Source organism: Lolium perenne, chromosome 4, assembly GCF_019359855.2.
Source record: "Lolium perenne isolate Kyuss_39 chromosome 4, Kyuss_2.0, whole genome shotgun sequence".
NCBI classification, from domain to species: Eukaryota; Viridiplantae; Streptophyta; class Magnoliopsida; order Poales; family Poaceae; genus Lolium; species Lolium perenne.
The window spans coordinates 34,152,397-34,173,708 of NC_067247.2; the positions used below are offsets into that span (position 1 = coordinate 34,152,397).

Genomic DNA, 21,312 nt, shown 5'->3' on the forward strand with positions numbered 1-21,312 from the left:
TGAATCATTGGCCAATGTACTAGAAAAACCGAAATGAGGCCTCATATGTAGGATCACACGGCAAGCAAAGGGATTGTCCGCAAACTAAGTCTAGTGTGCAACAAATATGGTACACATGACTAAGTTTGAGGGCATCACCCTGCCTTCCGTTGGGCCATAGTTAAATCATTGGCCATTGCACAACTGAAGAAGTACAAACATGGAAAGCAAGGTAGCATAGGCCTCATACAATAAGCACATATAGAGGAGATGTTTGATCAGAACCAATTACATGGTGATGTTCAGTCATGTCATAGGTTCTGATCAATCATCTTCTCACACTATGATTTCTGTTACAATCATCGGCCTAGTTCAATCAGAAACAACACAATCTATAACAAACTAAACCCCATCACAAAAAACCCTTGCCCTCTCTGCATGCACAGTAAAATCTGGCAGTTTCAGCAATCCGCAGCCCGATCTAGGAAAGATCTACCGCGATTGGAGATTAGAGTAACAGATCTAAGCAAATCGAGACCGTGAACACCAAGAATTGGACAAGAACAACAAGCAATGATGACGAACACCTTGCAACTAAACCCCAGCACACACAAAAAAAACCTTGCCCTCTCTGCATGCACAGTAAAATCTGGCAGTTTCAGCAATCCACGGCCCGATCTAGGAAGGATCTACCGCGATTGGAGTTTAGAGTAACAGATCTAAGCAAATCGAGATCGTGAACACCAAGAACTGGACAAGAACATGAAGCAATGGCGACAAACACCTTGCATACATCAATCCGAACCCTATCCTAATGGAAACCCTAGCAGATCTAATGTGCATGTCGTCGCAAATGCCCGAGAATGGCATGTTCGGGCAGAACGAGTATGAAGGTGAGAAGGAGAGCTCGTTACCGCCATTGTTCCGGCCGAGGACGAGCTCGAGGTGCCGATGAAGACTGCAGAGCATGTACCGGCCGATGTCGCGGTGCTGCTCGTTGACGTTTCCTCCTCCGGTATCGGTGCACCTCCGTGCGGCGGTACGGCGGATTGGTCGGCGGGAGGGGAACCGTCGGGTGATGTGACAGTTTGGGAGAGGTCGCGAGTGAGAGGAAGGAGAGGAAGCGGTGACCCTAATTATGGCGCGTGTTCTCGAAGGGACGTGGCGTTTCCGCCTCCCTTCTCCATGCATGCCGCCTTCTGGCCGCAACGGGCCTAGCCCCGGAGAAACTGCCATTCCAAGCGTTCCTCTAGGGCTTGTCCCGGGGGTGCTTTAAAACTCGGTTCCTGCAAGAACGCGGCGGCCTGCAGGCATCCAAACGGCCGATTCCATGACCTAGCCCATGCAAAAAAGTCATCTGCAGGCTACCAAACGCGCCCTAGAGGTCATTTGACTCTCATCATCTGGGGTTGGAATTAAAGAATTCATTTGTGGTTCTCAAAATCAGCTTGTTTGGCTGCAACAGAATTGTTCTTGCAATTCAATTGAGAATTCCATCGATTTCATCTCATGTCTAACCTTAATTCCTCTCGGTACCCTTCATTTATGTGGATTTGCCAAATGAAATGATATCATTAATTTCATTTCATTTTTGCCAAATGAAATGAAATGATGGATGCCCAAGGAGCTCGTATGTCTTGTTCATGGAACCAATTTTTTGTGCTAATCACACACAAACCCCAGATTTGTAGCTCCGCCGTTTTGACAGCATAACTGTTTTACACCTGGCTGGTCATCATACGAAAAACCCACAAACACATGCTCTACACACATGATACATACAAAAAATCGACTGAAAGATTTTTTTAGGGGAAAGACAGACAATCTACCAAGATTCTCAGTGTGACAGCATCCGCATCCCACGTGTAGGAAAGGTGTTGCTGGAGATCAACCAGCCGTTATTGCACAAATCATACTAGTAACTATAAGGTCTGGGTAAGCACTGGGCTGGACACAACACAACATATCTCTGAGCAAGGATGATCATGAGCCTACGATGGAAGGGAGACATGCCTAACGATCGAATCATCAGGCAATGCATCCTCTGCTCTTAAGGCTCTCCACGGCATCCCTGATGATCTTCTCCAGAGGAGTGAACTGCAAACCCAACGTCATCAGCTTCTTCGGCACCGCCTCCGCTCTCACCAGCCCAGGCTGCGTGTCTTCAGGGAATCTGCCGATGAAACCAATAACAAGAAAATGGGCTAAGTACTTAAGTGTCACGACAATGATCCATAATTCCATATGTCTGTTGCTTCGCTTATTTCATCACACCAGACAGAAACTGAACTGTTTGCTCCAAACATATTCAGTGTTCAGTGTGCAGTTTGAGGGGGCACTTACTTTGGAACTTTGTAATTGGGGTAGAGCTCAGCAACTTTCGACGCAAAATCGCTCCAGTGACAGATGGGCTCCACGCAGAGGTGCCTCCCAGATGCCGGTGGGTTCTCGTACAGCAGAATATGGGCTAGTGCGACGTCTTCCACATGCACTGGCCCGATGAAGAAATCTGCATACTCCTCTTTGCAACCTGCGTATGCAGAGAGCTGTGTTAAGGAAGTGTTTCCTTGTAGGAGCAACCACGCACTGAAGTACTACGAACAACAAAAAAGCCTATTGAATAGCAAATGCAGCTAATTTGCATTGATTTTGGTGCCAAATGCCGGTGAATGCACGGATGTTTTGCAACCTATGATGTTTATTCCATCTGAACTGAAAGACACTCTTCATGTGAAGTGTGGCGCAGAAAAGGGTTTAGAGATGACAAAACATGCAGGTCTACTCTCTAATGCTTACAAATGCAGAATATTCAGTACAGCGTAATTAGCTTCGTTTCAGCCAGCCCATTGCTCATTTGCTCGGCCAATTACAAATGTCGAATGTTATCAGTTTAAATATAAAATGTCTCATCACAGTAAACTTTGTTCAGTTTGTACAAGTGCATGAATGCCCCTGCTTCAGTTTGCCACTCATGACTCACTAAATATTGTTGACCTATGAGCAAACTTTGTAGATGGACTAAGAAATGACTAAAGATTACTACATAAATTAATTTATCTGCCAAATTATCAAACAGATCTCATACTATGATCAGAGTTTCGTCAAAACTAGATGATCAAACGCCGCAACACGTGTACCTTCAAGTAAGCGAAGAAACATGGCCATGCTGGCATTGAGCCTTGGCGGAATCATCTCGCCCAAAACCGTCCCTGGGTTGACCGTCACCACGTCCAGTCCATTCTCCTCTGCAAACTTCCATGCCGCCTTCTCCGCCAGTGCCTTCGAAGCAGGGTACCAAACCTATCCAGGAAAGCATCGAACCTGAGTAAGATAACTGGCAAGCTTTCAGAAGAAAAATGGTTGTATCTTTCACAGTTCCGCAACGATTTTACATGCTGCCTCAGTGTGCAAACTTCTACCCCATTGGTCCAGTAGAATCAATCAGGGGGAAAGTAGATCATTCGGGGTCATCTGCATATAACTGAACTAAGCTGCTACCGCATCTGTAGAGAGGGTTTCATATTTTCATTTCACCAAACGAACTCTGCACTTCTGCAGTGAGCAACTGCACTGCAGGGCGCAGATAACGTTCTCATGTCATGTCCGGCTGTAGCTAGTGCAGATTTGATGCAAAGGTGACCGTATCATCTCACCCCGTTCTTGTCGCAGTAGTCGATGTCGGTCCAGCAGCGCTCGTCGAGGACCTCGCCGGCCGGCCACCCGGGGCAGGGGACGAGGGCGGAGACGGAGGAGGTGACCACCACCCGCCGCACTCCCCCGGCTTCCTTGGCGGCGCGCAGCACGTTGAGCGTGCCCTCTACCGCCGGCACCACCAGCTCCTTCTGCGAGCAAGAAACGAGGCAGGCAGCGCCGGAGCGTGTGAGGAGCCCGAGAGGACGGGCGTACGGGACAATGAGGAGCAGACGGGGCAGTAAGTACCTGGGGGTCGAGGACGAGGTCGACGGTGCAGGGAGAGGCGAGGTGGAACACGCCGGAGCATCCCCGCACGGCGGCGAGCATGGCGGCGCCGTCGAGGAGGTCGCACCTGAAGAAGCGGATGCGGCCCTCGTCGCCGGCCGCAGCGGCGAGCGCGAGGAGGTGGTCCGTCTCGGCCTTGTCATCTGCGCCATGCCAACCAAATCAAGGGCGAGCTCGGCCACATTGGTCCCAAGAAAGAAGCGGACGAACACAACATGGCACTGACCGGGGTTGAGGACGGCGGCGTGGACGGAGTAGCCGCGGGCGAGGAGGAGGCGGACGAGCCAGGAGCCGATGAAGCCGCTGGCGCCGGTGACCAGCACCGTCTCCCCCTTGGCTTCAGTCGCCATGTGTGGTGCTCCTTGGACTGGGGGTGATCACGTGAGTGTGCACGAGATATGTATCCTGGTGCGCGACAATCGAGTGGTGGGGTGGCTACCAGAAACAAGATTGTATGGATGCGCATGGTACCAGTTTCAAAACCGACAAGAAAGCTACTGTTCTGTACTAGTGTAACACATCAGTGTTCTTAGTACACAGACACATACACATCAGTCGTTTTCATCGACGGTTCAATTAAGATATTATCGGGGGACACGTACGGCACTTGGATGTTCGCATGAAACAGTTTAAAACTTGGAGAGCGGCACAGCACGGCAACAGTGGAAACTTCTACTGCAACTGTGGAAAGATATGCATAGGACAGATGTTACATGATCAGCTTACAGCATTTTCTCCGAGACAGCAAGGACATCAGTGAAAGCCTGGGGTATGATATGGGCTCATTCATCAGTTCATCAGTCATCACACGTAGGTACAAAAACACCGTAGGTTAGTGCCTGCCCACAAGTCAGTCCCGTTTGTAGCAGCACGGGGCATGGCATGCTCCGTTGGCTAGTTAATAAAGCGTCTACAGCTCCGTCTTCACATCTTCTGCCTTCGCAACGTAGCTTTTACGCCAGAACAGGCCCACGAAGAAGTTGTAAAGCTTGGAGCTGAGAGAAGATGGCTCCTCTGCTGCATCTGGCTTCTTTATCTTGCATAGCATGTCGAAGTCGTGCTTCAGGTGAGGCTGGACTATCTTTTCCTGCAAGCACATAATCAGAAATGCTGTTCATCAGAGTTCGCTACTAGAGGAAATGCAGATTTTGCTTCCTGAACATATAATACTTGTAGAACATTAGTCGCTGTTGTATTTACCTTGAACTCCTCAAATGGACAGAAATCCTTGTTGCCACAGCCCTGCATTGGTAGCCCACCAAAAGGGGAGGAACATAGTCAAAACAGGGGACTTCCCAATATCACACACAGTAAGCAAGAAAACAGAGGACATTCCCAATATCACACACAGTAAGCAAGAAAACAGAGGATATTCCCAATATCAAAAACAGTAGGCACCAAAACAGAGCACTAGACAGACAGATGCCCATATGCATGGAGGGGAGTGCATATGGTCTACTGAGTAGCAGACAAAAACATTGTTTACCAAAATAAGCCATTTTTTTACTTTCCAAGTAAGTTAGCTCATGGTACATTGGTACAGTATATATTCTGTGGTTCCAAAATACTACTACCTCCATTCCATAAAATAAGGCATATAAATTTGGTCAAATGTCAACATTTTCTAAGTTTGACTAAGTTTAGAGACAAAAATATGAACATTACATTACCAAATCTGTATCAATAGATCCACCATACGATGTATTTTCTTAGTGTATTTATTAATAATCATAAATATTGATATTTTTATGTATATCTTTGGTCAAACTTAGTGTGCTTTGACTTGTGACTAAAAATATACGCCTTGCTTTATGAAATGGAGGTAGTACTACATAAAAATGGCGAACTACATTTGTCGGATCAAATCATGAAGTTCTACTAAAGCACATCCAATGGAGCGGGTAGTGGTTTGAAACCTCAGAGAGACCTTTAAGGACCCACAAGACAATTTGTAAAATGTGACAACAGGTGTAACCATATAGTAAGGAAAATTAAACACCTGAGAAATTTTACAGTAGGCACCAAAACAGAGCACTAGCCAGCTAGCCAGACAGCCAGATGCATGGAGAAGCATGAATATGGTCTAGGCAGCACCGGCCATAAATGTTGCCTAGTTTGTGGGGCACTGGCATGTATTCCATGATTTCATAATATTACTAGATAATAATGGTAAATTACAATTTTTTTGGATCATCTAATAAATTGTACTAAAGCATGTTCAATGGTGTGGTGGCTAGTGGGCTCAAACTTGAGAGAGAACCTAGTGGACCCACAGGACAATTTGTAAAATAAAACAAAACTTGTTACCACTGAGTAAAGCGTACTAAATCATGTTTAATGGTGCAATGGTTGGTTGGCTCAAACTTGAGAGATGCCCTAGAGGACCCACAAGACAAATTGCAAAATAAAACAAAACTTGTAGCCATTGATTACGGCAAATTAAAAGCCTCAGAAAATTTACACTAGGAAAAAGAATGGGTCAGTGGATAAAGCACAAAAAATTGCAAACGTATAGTCTTACTGGCATTGAAACTGGAGCTTCATTATGTAGAACTTGCACAAAGTACAAGCTGTTTTGACCCTGGGATATCCCGTTGTCACCAGTTTTGCCAGGGCATTGGTGTAAAACCAACATATTGTTACTAGCAAAAGGTGCTACAAGACCGCCCTTCCAGTTTCTCTTCTGTGGTGGCATCGGAGGTAGATCCAATGGTTCCTCCCGCTGTATCTTCTCAAAATCTTGATACAAACAAAAAAAAAAATCAAATGGGCAATTCATGGAAAAAGATCATGCGCGGACAGAGTCTAAAATAGGAGCCATACCTGATCCTTCAAGAAAAAGACCAAGAAGACATGTGAAAGGAACAAGAGTTTCTGCATGTGCAAATCGGAGCCTTGCCTTCTCGTATGTACCATCAGGATAATTTTCTACAATTCCAAGAATTAAATTTTCAGTCTATAGTTTTGACAATCATCGCCATTTGTAATCGTATCTACAGTACTGATCACTACATTATCGCTGCTTCAGAACATGGAAGGTGGTGACATAGTGTTACCTTCTTTAGCTGTGATTGCGTCTTCCATTGACTGGACAACATCCTTGAGCAACGGCAACCCCATTTTATAGTTTATCGACTCACCATAACCTTTAAGCACAAAACCCTCCAAATCATCTGTCCATTCTAGAGACTGAACCTGAACAAACAAGATTCGTTAGGCATTAATAGGACAAATCAAAGCACGTCGTTAATTTGAGAACATACAACTGTCTAAGGAGTCTTTATGTGTCTCAGTCTTCCAACTTGAAAGGAAATAACTACTACCTCAGGTCGGATTTAATTGACGCCAACACTACACTAATCTACCTGCATGCAGCGAACAGTCCGCGTCAATTAAAGGCGACCGGAGGGAGTATTTGACAAAATGGGCACCTACATGAAGCGAGAAATGGTTCGAACTTGAGAGTTCAAACGAAGTACATGAAACTAAAGTTGCATGTCAGAAACTTGAACACATGTATGATTAAATTGAGAAATGAACCTGATTTAACAATTTCATCTTCGAACTATGACAAACTTAACCAACTTCTGGGATGTATCATTCTCTTAAGATATAACGGTAACTAAACTAATGATTCTTATGAAATCTAAAAGAGAACCATGTCCCTGAATCAATCTGTATACAGATCTCCTACAAAAAGAGTAGTAGGATGTATGTCGCTTAACTGAATGCAGACAGGGCATAGACTTAATTGACCTAGAGTTGTAGTGGTGAAGTTGTTTAAGAAACTCCGAAATCTGACAGAACCCTACCTCAGCTTCACTGAAAAGTTGACAAGCATGATTGGTAATATTCAGTAAAGATGCTTCCTGCAAAAAGAACAGCCAAGTCACAAAATGTCTATATGCCACATTAGACTCTAGCTCCCACAAGGGAACTACATACCTGTTTGCAAAGGAACCAGAGGGAAGAAACATCTTGTTTTGTAAAATTTAGACGATAACGGTTGACTAAAGCAGACGTGACTTGTTCCAGAATCGGTTCCTTTTGCTTGTCAACATCGGGCTCTTTTCTTTTCCTGTAGTCCTGAACATGTTATTGTGGTTATAAGTTTTGGGCAACATAGCACCATGGAAAGGCCACAGTTGTACAAACGAAAAAAAGATACCATGTATAGCATACCAAACTACCATAAACTCTGCCTAGGAGACTTATTTAAATGAGAGCAGCTAGAGCATGCCATTTATGTAATGAAGAATGAAGGAACAAAAACTGTTGTGCAACATACAAACTACCTAACCAACAGGTGGAAGCAGAAGAGAGTATGCAGCAAAGCATGAGAGACTAAGCGCGAGTCCATAAAGGTACAAGTGCAGATTGATTACACATATTCAGGATATGTAATATTAGTGCTTAATGCAACATGCCAACACAAAGCACTATTTGCATCGCAACAGGCAATTTTAGTCTCCCTTTCAGCTACAAACGTGAGCAATAAACCAAAAGGACTAAAAACGTCAGAATTGTATGTTCTTTATTTCTCAACATATTACTGCTACAATAAATACTAAATAGTACCTTGTATGTTTGACAGCTGTCAAAGAATCGCAGACAAATATCACTTGCACGACTCTCACTCAGAACAGAGAAGGCGCGGTTTTTGGCTGCCCCAAGTTTTCCTTTCCCAGAAAGTAGCCCCAAACCAAATGCTACTGCACTAGCTGATGCCCGAGGAACCTGCACCTCAAGCACACAATATTAGTTAACACACTGAGCGGGCAGTAAAATTTTCAACAACATTTGTAACTGAACTGGAAATCATCAACTACCACATCAACAAAGTTGGATTCTAAACTAGTTAGTTTACGACACATCAGCAACTGAGGTTCTCCGAAATGCAGAGATATCCCATTTCATCTGACGGCGAACAGAGCAGTAGAACACAACCAAGCAGGAGTCCTAAACTCGGGTCGTTAAGTACGGCGAGAAGATATAGAGCTTACCTGGGTTGCTCTTATCGAGAACACCTCGGGGTGATATTCCTCATCAAACAGGTCTTGAAATCTCTCCTTCACTCTGTTAGCGAAATTGAAGAGCTCCTCCTCGCCTTCGCTAACCAGCTCACCCCCTTTCCCTGTGACCTTGCCCTTCCAGGGTGACTCCCACCCCTTCATCCAGGATGGAATTTCCTTTACAGCCTCACTGTCAGGTCCCTGTCTTGCCTCATTTACTAGAGCCCCCAACCTTACTGCCAACCTATCCAGCTCCTTGACTCTCTTTTTGGTAGGAGCACGAGTCCCATGTCTCGCCTGTCGAACAAAATGATCAAAAATTAACTCAGCGGATTTTATCCTAAACAATTGAGGAAAGACCAAACATACTCCAATGCATATTATTCCAGTTGAGCTTAGCCTCAACAATTTCTGCAGTACTATAAACGTAAATGACTCGGCAAAACCGATAGCATTCATATACCATATTTACCAACACCATTGCGACTAGTTAATGGCATTTGCTTCATCGCACAAATGAGAACATGCAAACTTAACTAAGTTAACCCGATAGTAGTGCATACATATTACTTGCACGGTTGTTGCTGGCTAATGTCATTTTCTCCCACGCAGAACCGAGCAAACATGTAGGAACACACAGTAACCGGGTACCGAAATTCGTAAAATGCAGGGGAGGAAACTTACGACGAGATTGAGGTGGATCACGCGGCACTCGTCCGAGATCGAGGGCGCGGCGACCGCGTTGTTGGACCCTCTGGAGACATCGTACCTGCAAAAAATCACCACCAAGGGGGTTAAACCCTATACCATTTCGCAAACCATGTCTCAGGCCTCAGACACCGCGACACAAACACCTCGGGACCGCGGGTACCTCGAACCTCGCCCCACCACAAATCCACGGACGAGCAGGCAGGGGATCGGGTGGCGGTTGAGAGCGAAGGGAAGGGGAGGATGGGTACCTGGTGACGGTGGAGAGGTGGCGGCGGACGTCGAAGGCCTCGGGCTCGGCCGCCGGCGAGAGGGGGGCGACCGCGAGGAGCGTGGCGAGGAGGAGGAGGAGAGACGTGCCCGGAGCCATGGCGAGTCGCGATTTGCTTCCGATTCGGCGTTTCGAGCTTTCGAGATGGCGACCGAGCCGGCAATGTAGGTGGTCGGCAGGTGACACGTGCCGCGGGATATCTGGACGGTCGGGTCGCGCTGGACGGCTGGGATTGCGTGCTTCCCGTCGTGCTGGCTTTTAGGAAAGTGCAAAGGCCTGCCGCGTGGGCGCGTGGTGCCTACTTTGAATCACATGTTATCGCTTTTTTTTTTGAAAAATCTGTCAATCTAGTAATAATCATCAATAGCAAACAAACTAAAGTAATAAAAATTATAAGTAGATTTTTGGACCACCTAGCTGATGCGAGCCGAAGGCTTGTCCTCGCCCCCTCTATCACCGGAGTCGGACAAAATTTGTCGTAGTAGAATATATTGTAGTAGATAAACGGGAAGTCATCGTGCTAAAGCCTCAAAGGACCAGCACATCAGAACAGCAACCATCACCAAAGATAACAGTCGTAGATCGAAAGAGACTAGTCTGAAACCACACCGACAAACTCAAAAACCGACCGGATCCGAGGAGATCCGGCGGGCACACAACTTCACGTGTCCTCCGCCAAAGCTATGGGGAGGACCTTATTCTGGCTTCTGGATGTAATAGCCGCCTCACCATTTTGAAGAAGACATTGATACTAACCTAACTAAGGATAAAAACCCTCTTGTCAGCGAGCGAGAGGTCGTGGTCTACCACACCTCCAAGACCCTAAAGCCACTGAAGACAAAGCGAACTGACGACGTCACCGGCAAGGAGACGGAACCTAGATGGATTTTCCTAGTCGCCTCTAATCGCCTCCTCCTGGATTTCGTCCACGTGTTATCGCTTGTGGTACTTTCAAAATGCCACAGCTGATTTGTCCGGCTTAATCTATCTCGGAAACTTGCTGTGATCTTTTTCATGTGCTAACCAGGTCTCACAAAAGCTCGAAATATGCTAGGCAAAACGGGACATGAACAAATGGCCCCCGAGGTAAGCTCGTTTTTTGAGATATTAAAAAATGTCATGTAAAATATTTTTAAAAAGCTGGAAGAAAATTCTACTCTCTATTTATAAGTATATTAGATATTTTAGGAACTTCAAAGTGAGCTAGACACACACCATAATAAATAAATCTACACACTACTATATAATATCAAAAATAGATGAATGTACTAAAAGCTAAAGCATACTCCCTCGGTTCATTTCTATAGTGCCTATAGATTTTTGGCATTTGTTTCAGAATATAAGGTTATAGCTTAGCTTTTTTTCAATTACCCCCTCCCCGTTCAGCTCCCAAATCGTTCAGGTCTCAAATTTGTTATGGCAAGTTAGTAAGATATGAAATTCCCAAATTTTACGTTGATCTCAAATCGTTCAGCTAGGGGCCTTGTGTAAAAAATACTCTTGCGCTAATTTCCGTGCCAGAAAACTATAGGCACTATAGAATGGAACAGAGGGAGTATTATATTAATGAATGAAGAAGGTAGATGTAGATAACAATGAAGTCTACTAATGTGCAAGAAAACAATCCAAATTTGTTTGTATTTTAGTCTCATAAAAAATGACAAATGTGTGGATCTGGTGTGATGACAAGTGCCCATTTTCAAAACTTGAAAATTTGTTACTCCTTCCGTTTTAAAATAAGTCTCCGTTTTAAAATAAGTGCCTTACTATTTTAATATGGATGCATCTACAAGTAAAATGTATCTAAAAAAATAGGATACATATTTTAAAACAGAGGTAGTAGATTTATTTTCAGTAGCTTTTGCCACTTACTTCGGTTCCATCTCCCTGTTCAAAAATCAAAACGGATTTGGTGACTCAAGAATCATGACGTCCAACTTCTTCAGAGCAACAATAAAAATAAACGATAAATCTTCGTTTTTGTAAAAGAAAAACGCAGCCAAACTTTAAGGACTGAAAAGCAAATAGCAAGGACGGACAGAAACGATTACGACAGCAAGGCAAACAGGCCAAAGGACGGAAATTTAATTTTCGAGAATTGGCAGGGGCCGCGCGAACGCGTACCCCCTCTGACACAAACTATGACGTCCACTCTCCCACTTGGGGAGATGGTAAGCCAGCGCACCCACCAAGTGCAATGTGGGTCACTAGCCTAGGCCACGAGGCTTCCTGATCCCCCGTCGACCCCGTCCAGGTAAGAGCATCTCCACTCGTCCCCCCGAGGAGGCCCCCGGCGAGCGTTTTTTCCATCCGGACGGCGAAATTCGGCCCAGTCGCGCCCCCGGTTCCTCGTTTTCGTCCGGATTTGGGCCTAAATCCATCCGGCGATCCCACGACATCCCCGGCCCCCCGGGGAGCTCTCGGGGACTCCGGACGAGTGAAAAGCGGGGAAGGGCCCGATCTGTCGGTGACTCGACGCACGAACCCCACCGCCACGTCGCTCAAAATCTCCCCCCACCCCTCGTATCTCTCTCGCCGCCGGCACCACCCCGCCGGCTTGTTGCCCAGATTGCGCCGCCACTCCTTCCCCACCTGCCTATATTCCGCCGTGTTTGGACGACGGCCTATCTGGCTGCTCTTCCGCCGGCCTGTTTTCCGGCCTGCTTGCTCGTCGTCGCTCGCGGCTCGGGTTGCCTCGACCACGCCCGTCAGGTGTTCGTCCATTTGCCTCGCCGGCCATGGACTCGGACGAAGAGGAGGAGCAGATGTTCGTCGAGCTTATGCAAGAAGAGATGGCAGCAGCCGCCCAAGACGAGGAGCACATGATGATCCTTGGTTGCTTGGCAAGCATGTACGCCGGACTGGCAACTCGTCGGCGTGGTGGGTCGGCACGAGGTCGCCGGAAGTGCAAGCCGAGACAGCGAATGGAGGGCTACTGCATGTTGTACGCCGACTACTTCGCCGACAATCCATTGCACGGTGAGACTGTTTTCCGGCGTCGTTTCAGGATGAGCAGAAAGCTATTTCTGCAAATTGTGTATGCCATCCGCCACTTTGATCCCTACTTCAGATGCAAGGCGGATTGCACTGGTTTGGTTGGATTTTCGTCACCGCAGAAGTGCACGGTGGCTATGAGGATGCTTTGGCGTATGGAGCTCCCGGTGATACTGCAGATGACTATCTTCGGATGGCGGAGTCCACCGCCCTTGATTGTTTCTACCGGTTACGCAGGCCGTCATAGCGGTGTTCGGGGACTATTTCTTGAGATCACCCACTGTCGAAGACACTCGGAGGATCCTTGCAACAAATGAAGCTAGAGGTTTTCCAGGGATGCTTGGAAGCATTGATTGCATGCATTGGCAATGGAAGAACTGTCCGTTTGCGTGGCGAGGGAATGTACAAGGGTCACAAAAAAGGTCGCACCGTGATACTTGAAGCGGTGGCTACCCATGATCTTTGGATTTGGCACTCTTTCTTTGGTATGCCTGGATCCAACAATGACATCAACGTCCTAAATCGCTCCCGGTCTTTTCCAAGCTTGTTGAGGGTCATGCTCCCAGGTGGACTATGTGATCAATGGTCGGCACTACAACAAAGGATACTACCTTGCAGACGGTATCTATCCAAAGTGGGCAACATTTGTGAAGACGATCTCCAACCCTAGCACCCCCAAACTTTGCGAGTTTGTCAAGAAACAAGAAGCTTGCCGAAAAGACGTCGAGCGAGCATTTGGTGTCCTACAGCAGAGATTTGTCGTCGTCAGGTTCCCGCTATGACTTGGTCCAAAGATCGGATGTGGGAGGTGATGAACCGCCGTGTGTGCCTACACAACATGATTATTGAAGATGAGCGAAAGCATCCGGTTCCTACGGTGAGCAAGAAGCACCATATGAGAGAGAGGGTCCTCTTGCACAGCCTAATCACCAGGTGCCTCCATCATGGGCCGCCTTCATTGCTATGCGCCAGGAGATTCGAGACTCTACAATGCACCAGCTGCTGCAAGATGATCTGGTGGAGCACATATGGAGGCTCCGAGGCAACGCCAACGCCGACTAGTCTGTCTTAATTTGTTTGAAAAATTGTGAAATTTGTGTGCTTCATTTGTTTCAGCACTTGTTAAACATTGTACTGTTATCGCCGAAATTGTTTCAGCAATTTTCGTCCTCTTGTTTGCCGAACTTGTTAAATTTTATGTTGAATTTGTTTGAAATATGTCAAATGGTCGAGGTTGGGGGTTTCCTGCCGGGGGGACGGCTGGAACTTCGGCGCTCCCCACGCCAAATCTTCATCCAATCCGGACGAAAATTTCGCCGGATTTGGGCGTGGGGAGCGCCAACGAGTGGGGATGCTCTAAGTACGGAACAACGGAGCACCACGACCTCATTTTATAGCGAGACCTCGCGGGGAAACCTTCGTCGACTTCCGAGGTGGGACTAAAACCGTCCGCCCCTGCGTCTGTGCGGGCACACGAGCCAGTGTGGGCCGGCGAGGTAGAATAGTCTACGTGGGCTTCAAGGAATATCTCATCTTGGGCCGTGAGGAAAGATCAGGAACATGGGCGGGTGTTGGACAAAACGTCGCCTGCCAAGCCTTATTTTTTCTTTTCTTTATTACTCGACAATTCTATCTCTTTTCTCAAGCAGCCTAAAACATGACCTGAATTTTCTTGACAAAAGCAATTTTTCTTCACATCTATGTTACACACGAATTACCAAGAAACAAGTTTTGTTGAACACGGGCAAGACATGAAATTTACTTGCAATATAGCACGACACTACTTTAGCACCAAGATTTCGCTTCCTCAAATCATGTAGATTATCCTTCTCCATCAGACAAACAAACGCTACTAACATTCCACCTAAAAAAAAAAACAGAATGCCCAACAAGAGAGCGACTACAGAAACATAGCGACTTGCTAAGGTCATCCATTAAATGTATGTACAAACCACCTCACGACTACATGTGCGAGAATCATAAGAATCCCTGTCAAGGGCCATCGAAATGCATTTTCCTCAACACAACTAGCTGACGAGTTATCAGGACAGGTACATCAAGAATTTCTAAAAGATTTTAATCCAAACTACCAGCTTGTACATTTCAGGGTGGATTAACCAAATGAGTATAACAACATATTCAGCGCTTCCATGCGATGAATCCCTCTATCTACCATAATTCGGGGCATCCTGCATCTACCCTTTTACACTGAAGAAGCCTAAGAAGAGCGCACACCAGGTCAAAGATACCCTCGGTCAGCATTCATCTTTGCACGTTGGTGTGCTGCTGCTGCTGGCCATCGTACTGCGCATAGTGGACCGGTTGACCCATATAATGAGGATTGCCATCTGCACGAGTATGAGCCTGTAAAGAAGAACAGTATCAGTACTATATGCAAAGGACGCTAGCTAGGGATATCTCTGCTTATTTTAGTGAGAGGACACAGAAGGACCTTCTCTCTGTTAAATTAATTCCAAACATTATATTATCTGTATAGATACATCCAAATTTAGACAAATCTAAGACATCTATTTATGGACGGAGGGGCATTTGCTTTTTCTCGATCACCGGTATTAATCGACTTATGTAAACATGTTTGACTGGGTTTGGGCAATGCAGATTTTTAGTTATTATGACTTTAGTGAAAATGTTATTTGGCGAAAACTAACTTTCAGATAATGAGACAGACCAGAGAAGGTATAAAAGAGTGGGATCCGACCGGAGAAGGTATAAAAGAGTGGGATCCATAACTACAAACGATGTAACAGGTCTACCTAACCATGTTATTCTACACCGCTTCTTACAGGGAGGAAATGAAACTACAGAAATACTACAAATCACACATATCTTTCAGAATCTCATTGACATTGGTACTGCATTTCATAGGTCCCCGGGGCAATAAACAATGAATAGAGCAAACCACAATTTTGAGTGTTTCAGAAAGATATGCAAAACGCCATGTTAAAGGAGTGGAAACAACTATTTTCAATGTGGGAAGAAATGCAAACCCCATGTTAAACAACAAAAGAAATATAATAGATGATTGACAACATAAGAAATATAATAGACTATAAATCGCCAAATGATAAAGAAGTTTAACCACTGTCACAAAAACTGGAAAACGAGATCAATAATCAAATCTCTGAACTCGATATACTACACAGTTTTTATATCTGCAACAATCTAGGCACAAAACACTGTAACTAATACCAAAAGGAAATAAGAGCACAATGATAAAGCTAGTTATAACAAACCTGATTCGTGCTATAAGCATCAGAATTGACATATGTCGCAGCATAAGTTGCCTCAGCACTGCCGTATGTTGCAGCATATGCTGCCTCAGGATTGCCATATGCGGTGCCATACGTTGCCTCTGTACTGCCATATGGAGCAGCATACCCTGAAAATAGGATTGTAAAGAACTGATTCAAACAATGGCACAAGAAAACGAACATAGTTTGAAGCAAGAAGTATTTGAAGTGAAGCCTGTTTGGCAGCAAAAAGTATTTGAAGTGAAGCCTGTTTGGCAGCAAGAAGTATTTGAAGTGAAGCCTGTTTGGCGTAACTTCAGCATCAGCTCCTCCGGGCTAAAAGCTGAAGATTGGCAAAACGGCTGGCTGATCATCCACCCCCACAGCTAGGATTTGGACAAACTGAAATCGGGCTGTGCAGTCCCCAAGATAGTAAGCTGAAGTCTCAATATGCCTATTTCTATAACTTTGCTTGACATCGCGGTGACTTTTCAAAAATATTTGTGCCTTTTTTATAATTTTGCAAATAAATACTCGAAGCATCTCTTTTAACGATAGTAGGAAAATCTTATTGGAGTTAGTGCAGGCTCACATAGCTAAGCCTCTCACATAAATAATCGAAAGCATCTCTTTTTTCAACGGTAGTAGGAAAAATATCGTATTGGGGTTAGTACAGATTCACATAGCTAACTAGACTCTGGCAACAACCCAACACTAAACTGGCCCTACAACTGCTAGAAGGAAGCTTCCAGTGTAAATGTGCAATGGTGCAACCCTATGATAGCTGATATGCTAAACCTTCTCCTCCCTAAGTACTATAACTTATAATTAACATTCATCTTAGTATATTTTTGTACATCTTGGCCGTTATGGGCTAAAAACCAGTGTAAATGTGTGATGGTGCAACCCTATGATAGTTGATATGCTAAGCCTTCTCCTCCCTAATTACTATAACTTATAACTAACATTCATCTTAGTATATATTTTTTTCCATCTTGGCTGTTATGGGCTAAAAACAAAGTTTTCCAAAATATGGTGGATTTGGACATGTAATTTTATAAGCTATGGAATTTAAAATACACCAATTAAAATAATTGCGTAATACGTTTAAAGCTATCAGTTTATACAGAAGAGGGAAAGGATACTAGACCGGTAGAAGATTCAGTAGAGTACCAGGGTTAGCTACAGCTGGTGCTGTGGTGACAGCAGTGGACCGCTTTTCAGCATTTACAAGGTCACCCCGAAGCTTCTCAATCTCACTAGCCACAGCAATCATATTTTTCTCCATTGCTTTACTTTGTTGAAGGTTATCAGCATGCGCCTTCTTTTCGAATTCAACCGCAGCCCTACCAACATTATAAGAAAGGCCATTAATGAAAGAGAGTGGATCCAATCTGATCGCGCAGAGCAAGACCAACTAGATTAGAACCAAAATCGGAGAAAAGCATGCTGACCATGAATGGGCGACAAGGACAATATCTGTATTGAGACTGAAGGAGAATCATAAATTATCCATAACCCTAGCTAGCTACCAGAACAATCAATCTCAGATGGGAGTAATTGAACCTTAAATTGATATAGAGTTCCTAACATTTTAATCAATTGTGTGCAGTGCATTGAATAGGAATCATTAAATGCTAATTTCAGCTACATCACCAGAAACATCAAAGCATTATAGCAAAAATGTGTTTTCATCCTTCCTACCTTCTTACGCATGAAGAAAAAGTTTATGCGACAGAAAGAACAGAAATAAGATGTGGATGTGGAAACTGGAAAGTCCCTTGCAACAGCAAGGTCGTCTTAGGGCAAAGTTTATGTTACGTGCGATGACCACTGGACTATGAATTAACAAGATTTGGATACATTGAGTACTGTGTCTACTAATTTATTTTCCAAAGACCACTCTTCCATTGGCCCTCATAATTTTATATGCCTTCAATATCATATGCTCTAGAAAATATCCATTCTATGCCTTAAGCTGACAAAGCCTGAAGGAGTTATATGACACAATGATTGAGATGGGTGAGTAGAATGCAGTGGCAGATTCGTGGATGTACAAATTAGCTCTTTTACAACATGACATGCAACCACACAGCACTTCATTTTCAGGTGGTGAATTGAGGTGATTGTCATGAGCTAGAACCTAAATTTTGTATTCGGACCAAACTGAACGCGGGCTTATCCAACTCAGTCTAGGCTAGATGCTGGCATTAATAGTTTACATATACATTAGGATTTGAAACAAGGATGCCCTGATTAGCAGTAGCACCCCTATATAAATTTCCCTTCACATGCTGTGAGCTCAGGCGTTGGGTGAAGGTGGAAGTAGATGACAACAGAATTAGGGTTTCACCATTTCAGTAGGGGTAACGAGGCTTGCCCTCGTGACCATGGAGGGCCTTGTCCCTGGTCACCGCATGCAATGCTCATAACAATCAGGCCTGGGCAATTCTCTTCATCTTTTGTTGAGCCAAAATGATACACACAAAAAAATCCCTTTGTATAACATGGAAAGGCCTAATAAACCAAATTGAATCATAACTCAACTAACAACATTTAGCTAACTTTTGAAAAATATAAGCTAACTTAAGGAAATGGATAGCTGTAGCTCTGGCCCCAAAAATGTCCATAGCATTGCAATCGTGATAATCGCTTATCAACAACTCTAACTGCAATAATTAACTGACCATTGCCTCATATTAAATCTATGAGGCCACTTGGTTCATGCGCCTCGACAACTGCGGTCTGATACATCATACTCCCTCCGTTCCATATTAGTTATCGCTGATTTTAGTACAAAGTTGTGCTAAATCAGCGACAACTAATATGGAATGGAGGGAGTACATCCTATATGGCCAATGTTTCATTTGTAATCATTAAACCATGCAACACAGAAAATACAGTGAAGGCATGCATTATGCTTGCCTGCAAAGAACAAAAGGTTTTCTTTGCTCCAATTGGGTGTACAATTTGCAGAGGAGCAAACCTACTAAATTAAAGAGCTCTTATGCTCCTAAGTTGTTAACAGTGGCAGCCTCTATCAAATTAAGGAGCAGGTGAGCATAAACCCTCCAGTAAAAAATCAAATAACCAACAAAACTGCGTGGAAATACCACAGGTGCTAATCTGATATCTAGTCTCCAGCAGAACAAAAGACACAATCTATATGCTATACCAATTCCCTGAGGAAATCTTCCAAAAATAACACAAGTGCTCATACTTCTACTCATATAAAAATTGTATTTTAGGTTCAATTGTGAGAACATAATCAATCTTCAGGTCAAAACAAGGCACCACTGATCAGGTATAACCCTAATGCTTAACACGCTAGAAACCTAAAAGCTTCCTTGCACAGAGTGGCTTGCTTGAGCAAACCAATCAATAGTAGCAGTTCAAGAATCAACACAACAAGAGCTGATTTGCATGAGCATGACTGCCCTGAATAAAATGTATTAACTATGCTAATGTGACTTAACGCTCTAAGCACATTCGCTCCGCTTTGCCCTTTGATTGTAAGAAGAAATTAAACCGACGGGTAATACCTGCCCTTTTGGATCTCCCTGCGCATGGTCTCGATCTGGATACGGACGTTCTCTGCCTTGGCCGCCTCGCTCTGCGCGCGCCCTACCTGCTCGCGGAGGACGCGGAGGCGGTCCATGAGCTCGGTGCGCGAGCCGGCTAGCACCCGCACGTCGGCGTGGACCTGGTCGACCTCCGCGCGCGCGGCGGCGACGGTGAGCGCCTCGGCCTCGATGCGCGCGGCCTGGTCGGCGATGGCGCGGACCTCGGCATCGCGCTCGCAGCGGGCCTTGTTGCCGGCGAGCGAGACGGCCCGGAGCTCGTGCTGCGCGGAGATGAGCTGCTGCTGGAGCGCGACGTGCGTGGCGGCGAAGCGCTGGTTGTCGACGAGGAGCTCCTGGATGTCGACGTCCCTGGAGATGATGCGCTCCTCGAGGGCGGCCACGGCGGGGTGCGGCGCGGGCCCCCCGCGCGGGATGGGGAGGAGGGCGCCGTGCGGGGACTCGGCGCCGGGCTGCTGGTGCTGCGGCGCGCGGCCGAGGAGCGCCGGGGCGGAGTCGTGGAGACTGATGACGTGCGGGCCGCGGCGGGCTGCCATGGGGACGGCGGCGGACGGCGTCGCCGGGTGGGTTTGGGGTCGGACTGATCGGCAGTTGGACGCGATGAGGGCAGGGAAGGGGAACGGGGAAGAATAGGCTGGAAGAGAGACGGGAGCCTTTGTTTGTCCTGGGCTTTGTTTGGGCTGGACTAGGTAATTTATTGGTTTAGATACAGTAGTATATGTATGGGCCTGCCAGTGGAGATTCAACAGGCCTTTCTCTGTGGAAAACCCAGAACTAATGTCGTCCTAGCACGGTGGACAATGCAGGTCGCAGTCGACGAGATCAAACTTATCCTTCCCCCGACCATAGACGATGCATCATCATATGAAGCTAGGAACAATATACATGTTCAAACATGACCATCCACAATGAAAGTGAACAATACGGCATTGCATCTTTCATTGAGGATGTTGTTTTCACACCGGCGTTCTCTATACGGTAGCCTCAATAAAAAAAATTACAATATTTTGAAACAACATATCAATCACATGAATTATTCATACAATACTTTGATATCGTTTAACACAAATAAAAAATAAATTATTCATACAATAATTCAAAATAAATCATGCATTGTTGGCGGCTCGTATCCTCGCCCACAAATGCGCAGCCAGATCCGCCTGAAATTGAGCATCACCATCATCTCGAATTTCCTAATGCATGTGAAGTAAAACAACAAATTGTTGGGGTACATGCTCTTCCTCAGCAAGAGACCATTGATAATCAAATGGTTGGTCATCATGCACAGGTTCATCGCGCTCGCTCTAAATAATCATGGTGTGCATGATCACACAGGCATCAGGCCCGGGAGGTCACATGTGCTGAGTGTGCAGCTCGCACAGGGCCCCATAGTTTTGGGGCCCAAAATTTCTATATAAGCCCATATATTTGTATAGGAAAAAAAATAGAAAAAGGAAATACCCGAGCCTTAGAAATCTGCACGCGCACGGCTTCCTAACTCTGTGCGTTCGTGAGACGAAGCGCACGAAGCGACGCGC

The 21,312-nt window shown here is 45.4% G+C and overlaps 3 protein-coding genes and 1 non-coding gene across 5 annotated transcripts; all 4 read right to left on the reverse strand.

Annotated features, from left to right (window-relative positions):
• Nucleotides 1-1,758: 1,758 nt before the first annotated feature.
• Nucleotides 1,759-4,376, reverse strand: LOC127319682 (cinnamoyl-CoA reductase CAD2). Of its 2 annotated transcripts, XM_051349649.1 has the most exons (6): nt 4,184-4,373; nt 3,919-4,100; nt 3,633-3,821; nt 3,117-3,279; nt 2,323-2,509; nt 1,759-2,152 (listed from the first exon to the last, which is right to left on the reverse strand). In XM_051349649.1, the coding sequence occupies exons 1-6, from the start codon at nt 4,305-4,307 to the stop codon at nt 2,008-2,010; spliced, it is 990 nt and encodes a 329-aa protein (XP_051205609.1). In that variant the 5' UTR covers nt 4,308-4,373; the 3' UTR covers nt 1,759-2,007. The 2 variants fall into 2 exon arrangements, with proteins under 2 accessions (XP_051205609.1, XP_051205610.1); XM_051349650.2 differs by lacking the exon at nt 3,633-3,821 and having other exon boundaries at nt 4,184-4,376.
• A 232-nt stretch (nt 4,377-4,608) lies between these two features.
• On the reverse strand, nt 4,609-10,100 carry LOC127319681 (uncharacterized). Its single transcript, XM_051349648.2, has 11 exons — nt 9,929-10,100; nt 9,654-9,738; nt 8,961-9,266; nt 8,536-8,694; nt 7,903-8,043; nt 7,770-7,826; nt 7,014-7,152; nt 6,781-6,885; nt 6,479-6,696; nt 5,158-5,199; nt 4,609-5,044 (listed from the first exon to the last, which is right to left on the reverse strand). Exons 1-11 carry the CDS (start codon nt 10,045-10,047, stop codon nt 4,868-4,870), a joined length of 1,548 nt encoding a protein of 515 aa, XP_051205608.1. The 5' UTR covers nt 10,048-10,100; the 3' UTR covers nt 4,609-4,867.
• Nucleotides 10,101-12,050: 1,950 nt separating this feature from the next.
• Nucleotides 12,051-12,210, reverse strand: LOC127319704 (U1 spliceosomal RNA). Its single transcript, XR_007862636.1, has one exon. It is a non-coding gene; the product is annotated as a U1 spliceosomal RNA (small nuclear RNA).
• A 2,633-nt stretch (nt 12,211-14,843) lies between these two features.
• Nucleotides 14,844-20,394, reverse strand: LOC127319699 (protein FLC EXPRESSOR). The gene is made up of 4 exons (XM_051349668.2): nt 19,736-20,394; nt 17,367-17,539; nt 16,197-16,342; nt 14,844-15,306 (listed from the first exon to the last, which is right to left on the reverse strand). Exons 1-4 carry the CDS (start codon nt 20,308-20,310, stop codon nt 15,205-15,207), a joined length of 996 nt encoding a protein of 331 aa, XP_051205628.1. The 5' UTR covers nt 20,311-20,394; the 3' UTR covers nt 14,844-15,204.
• Nucleotides 20,395-21,312: the final 918 nt, after the last annotated feature.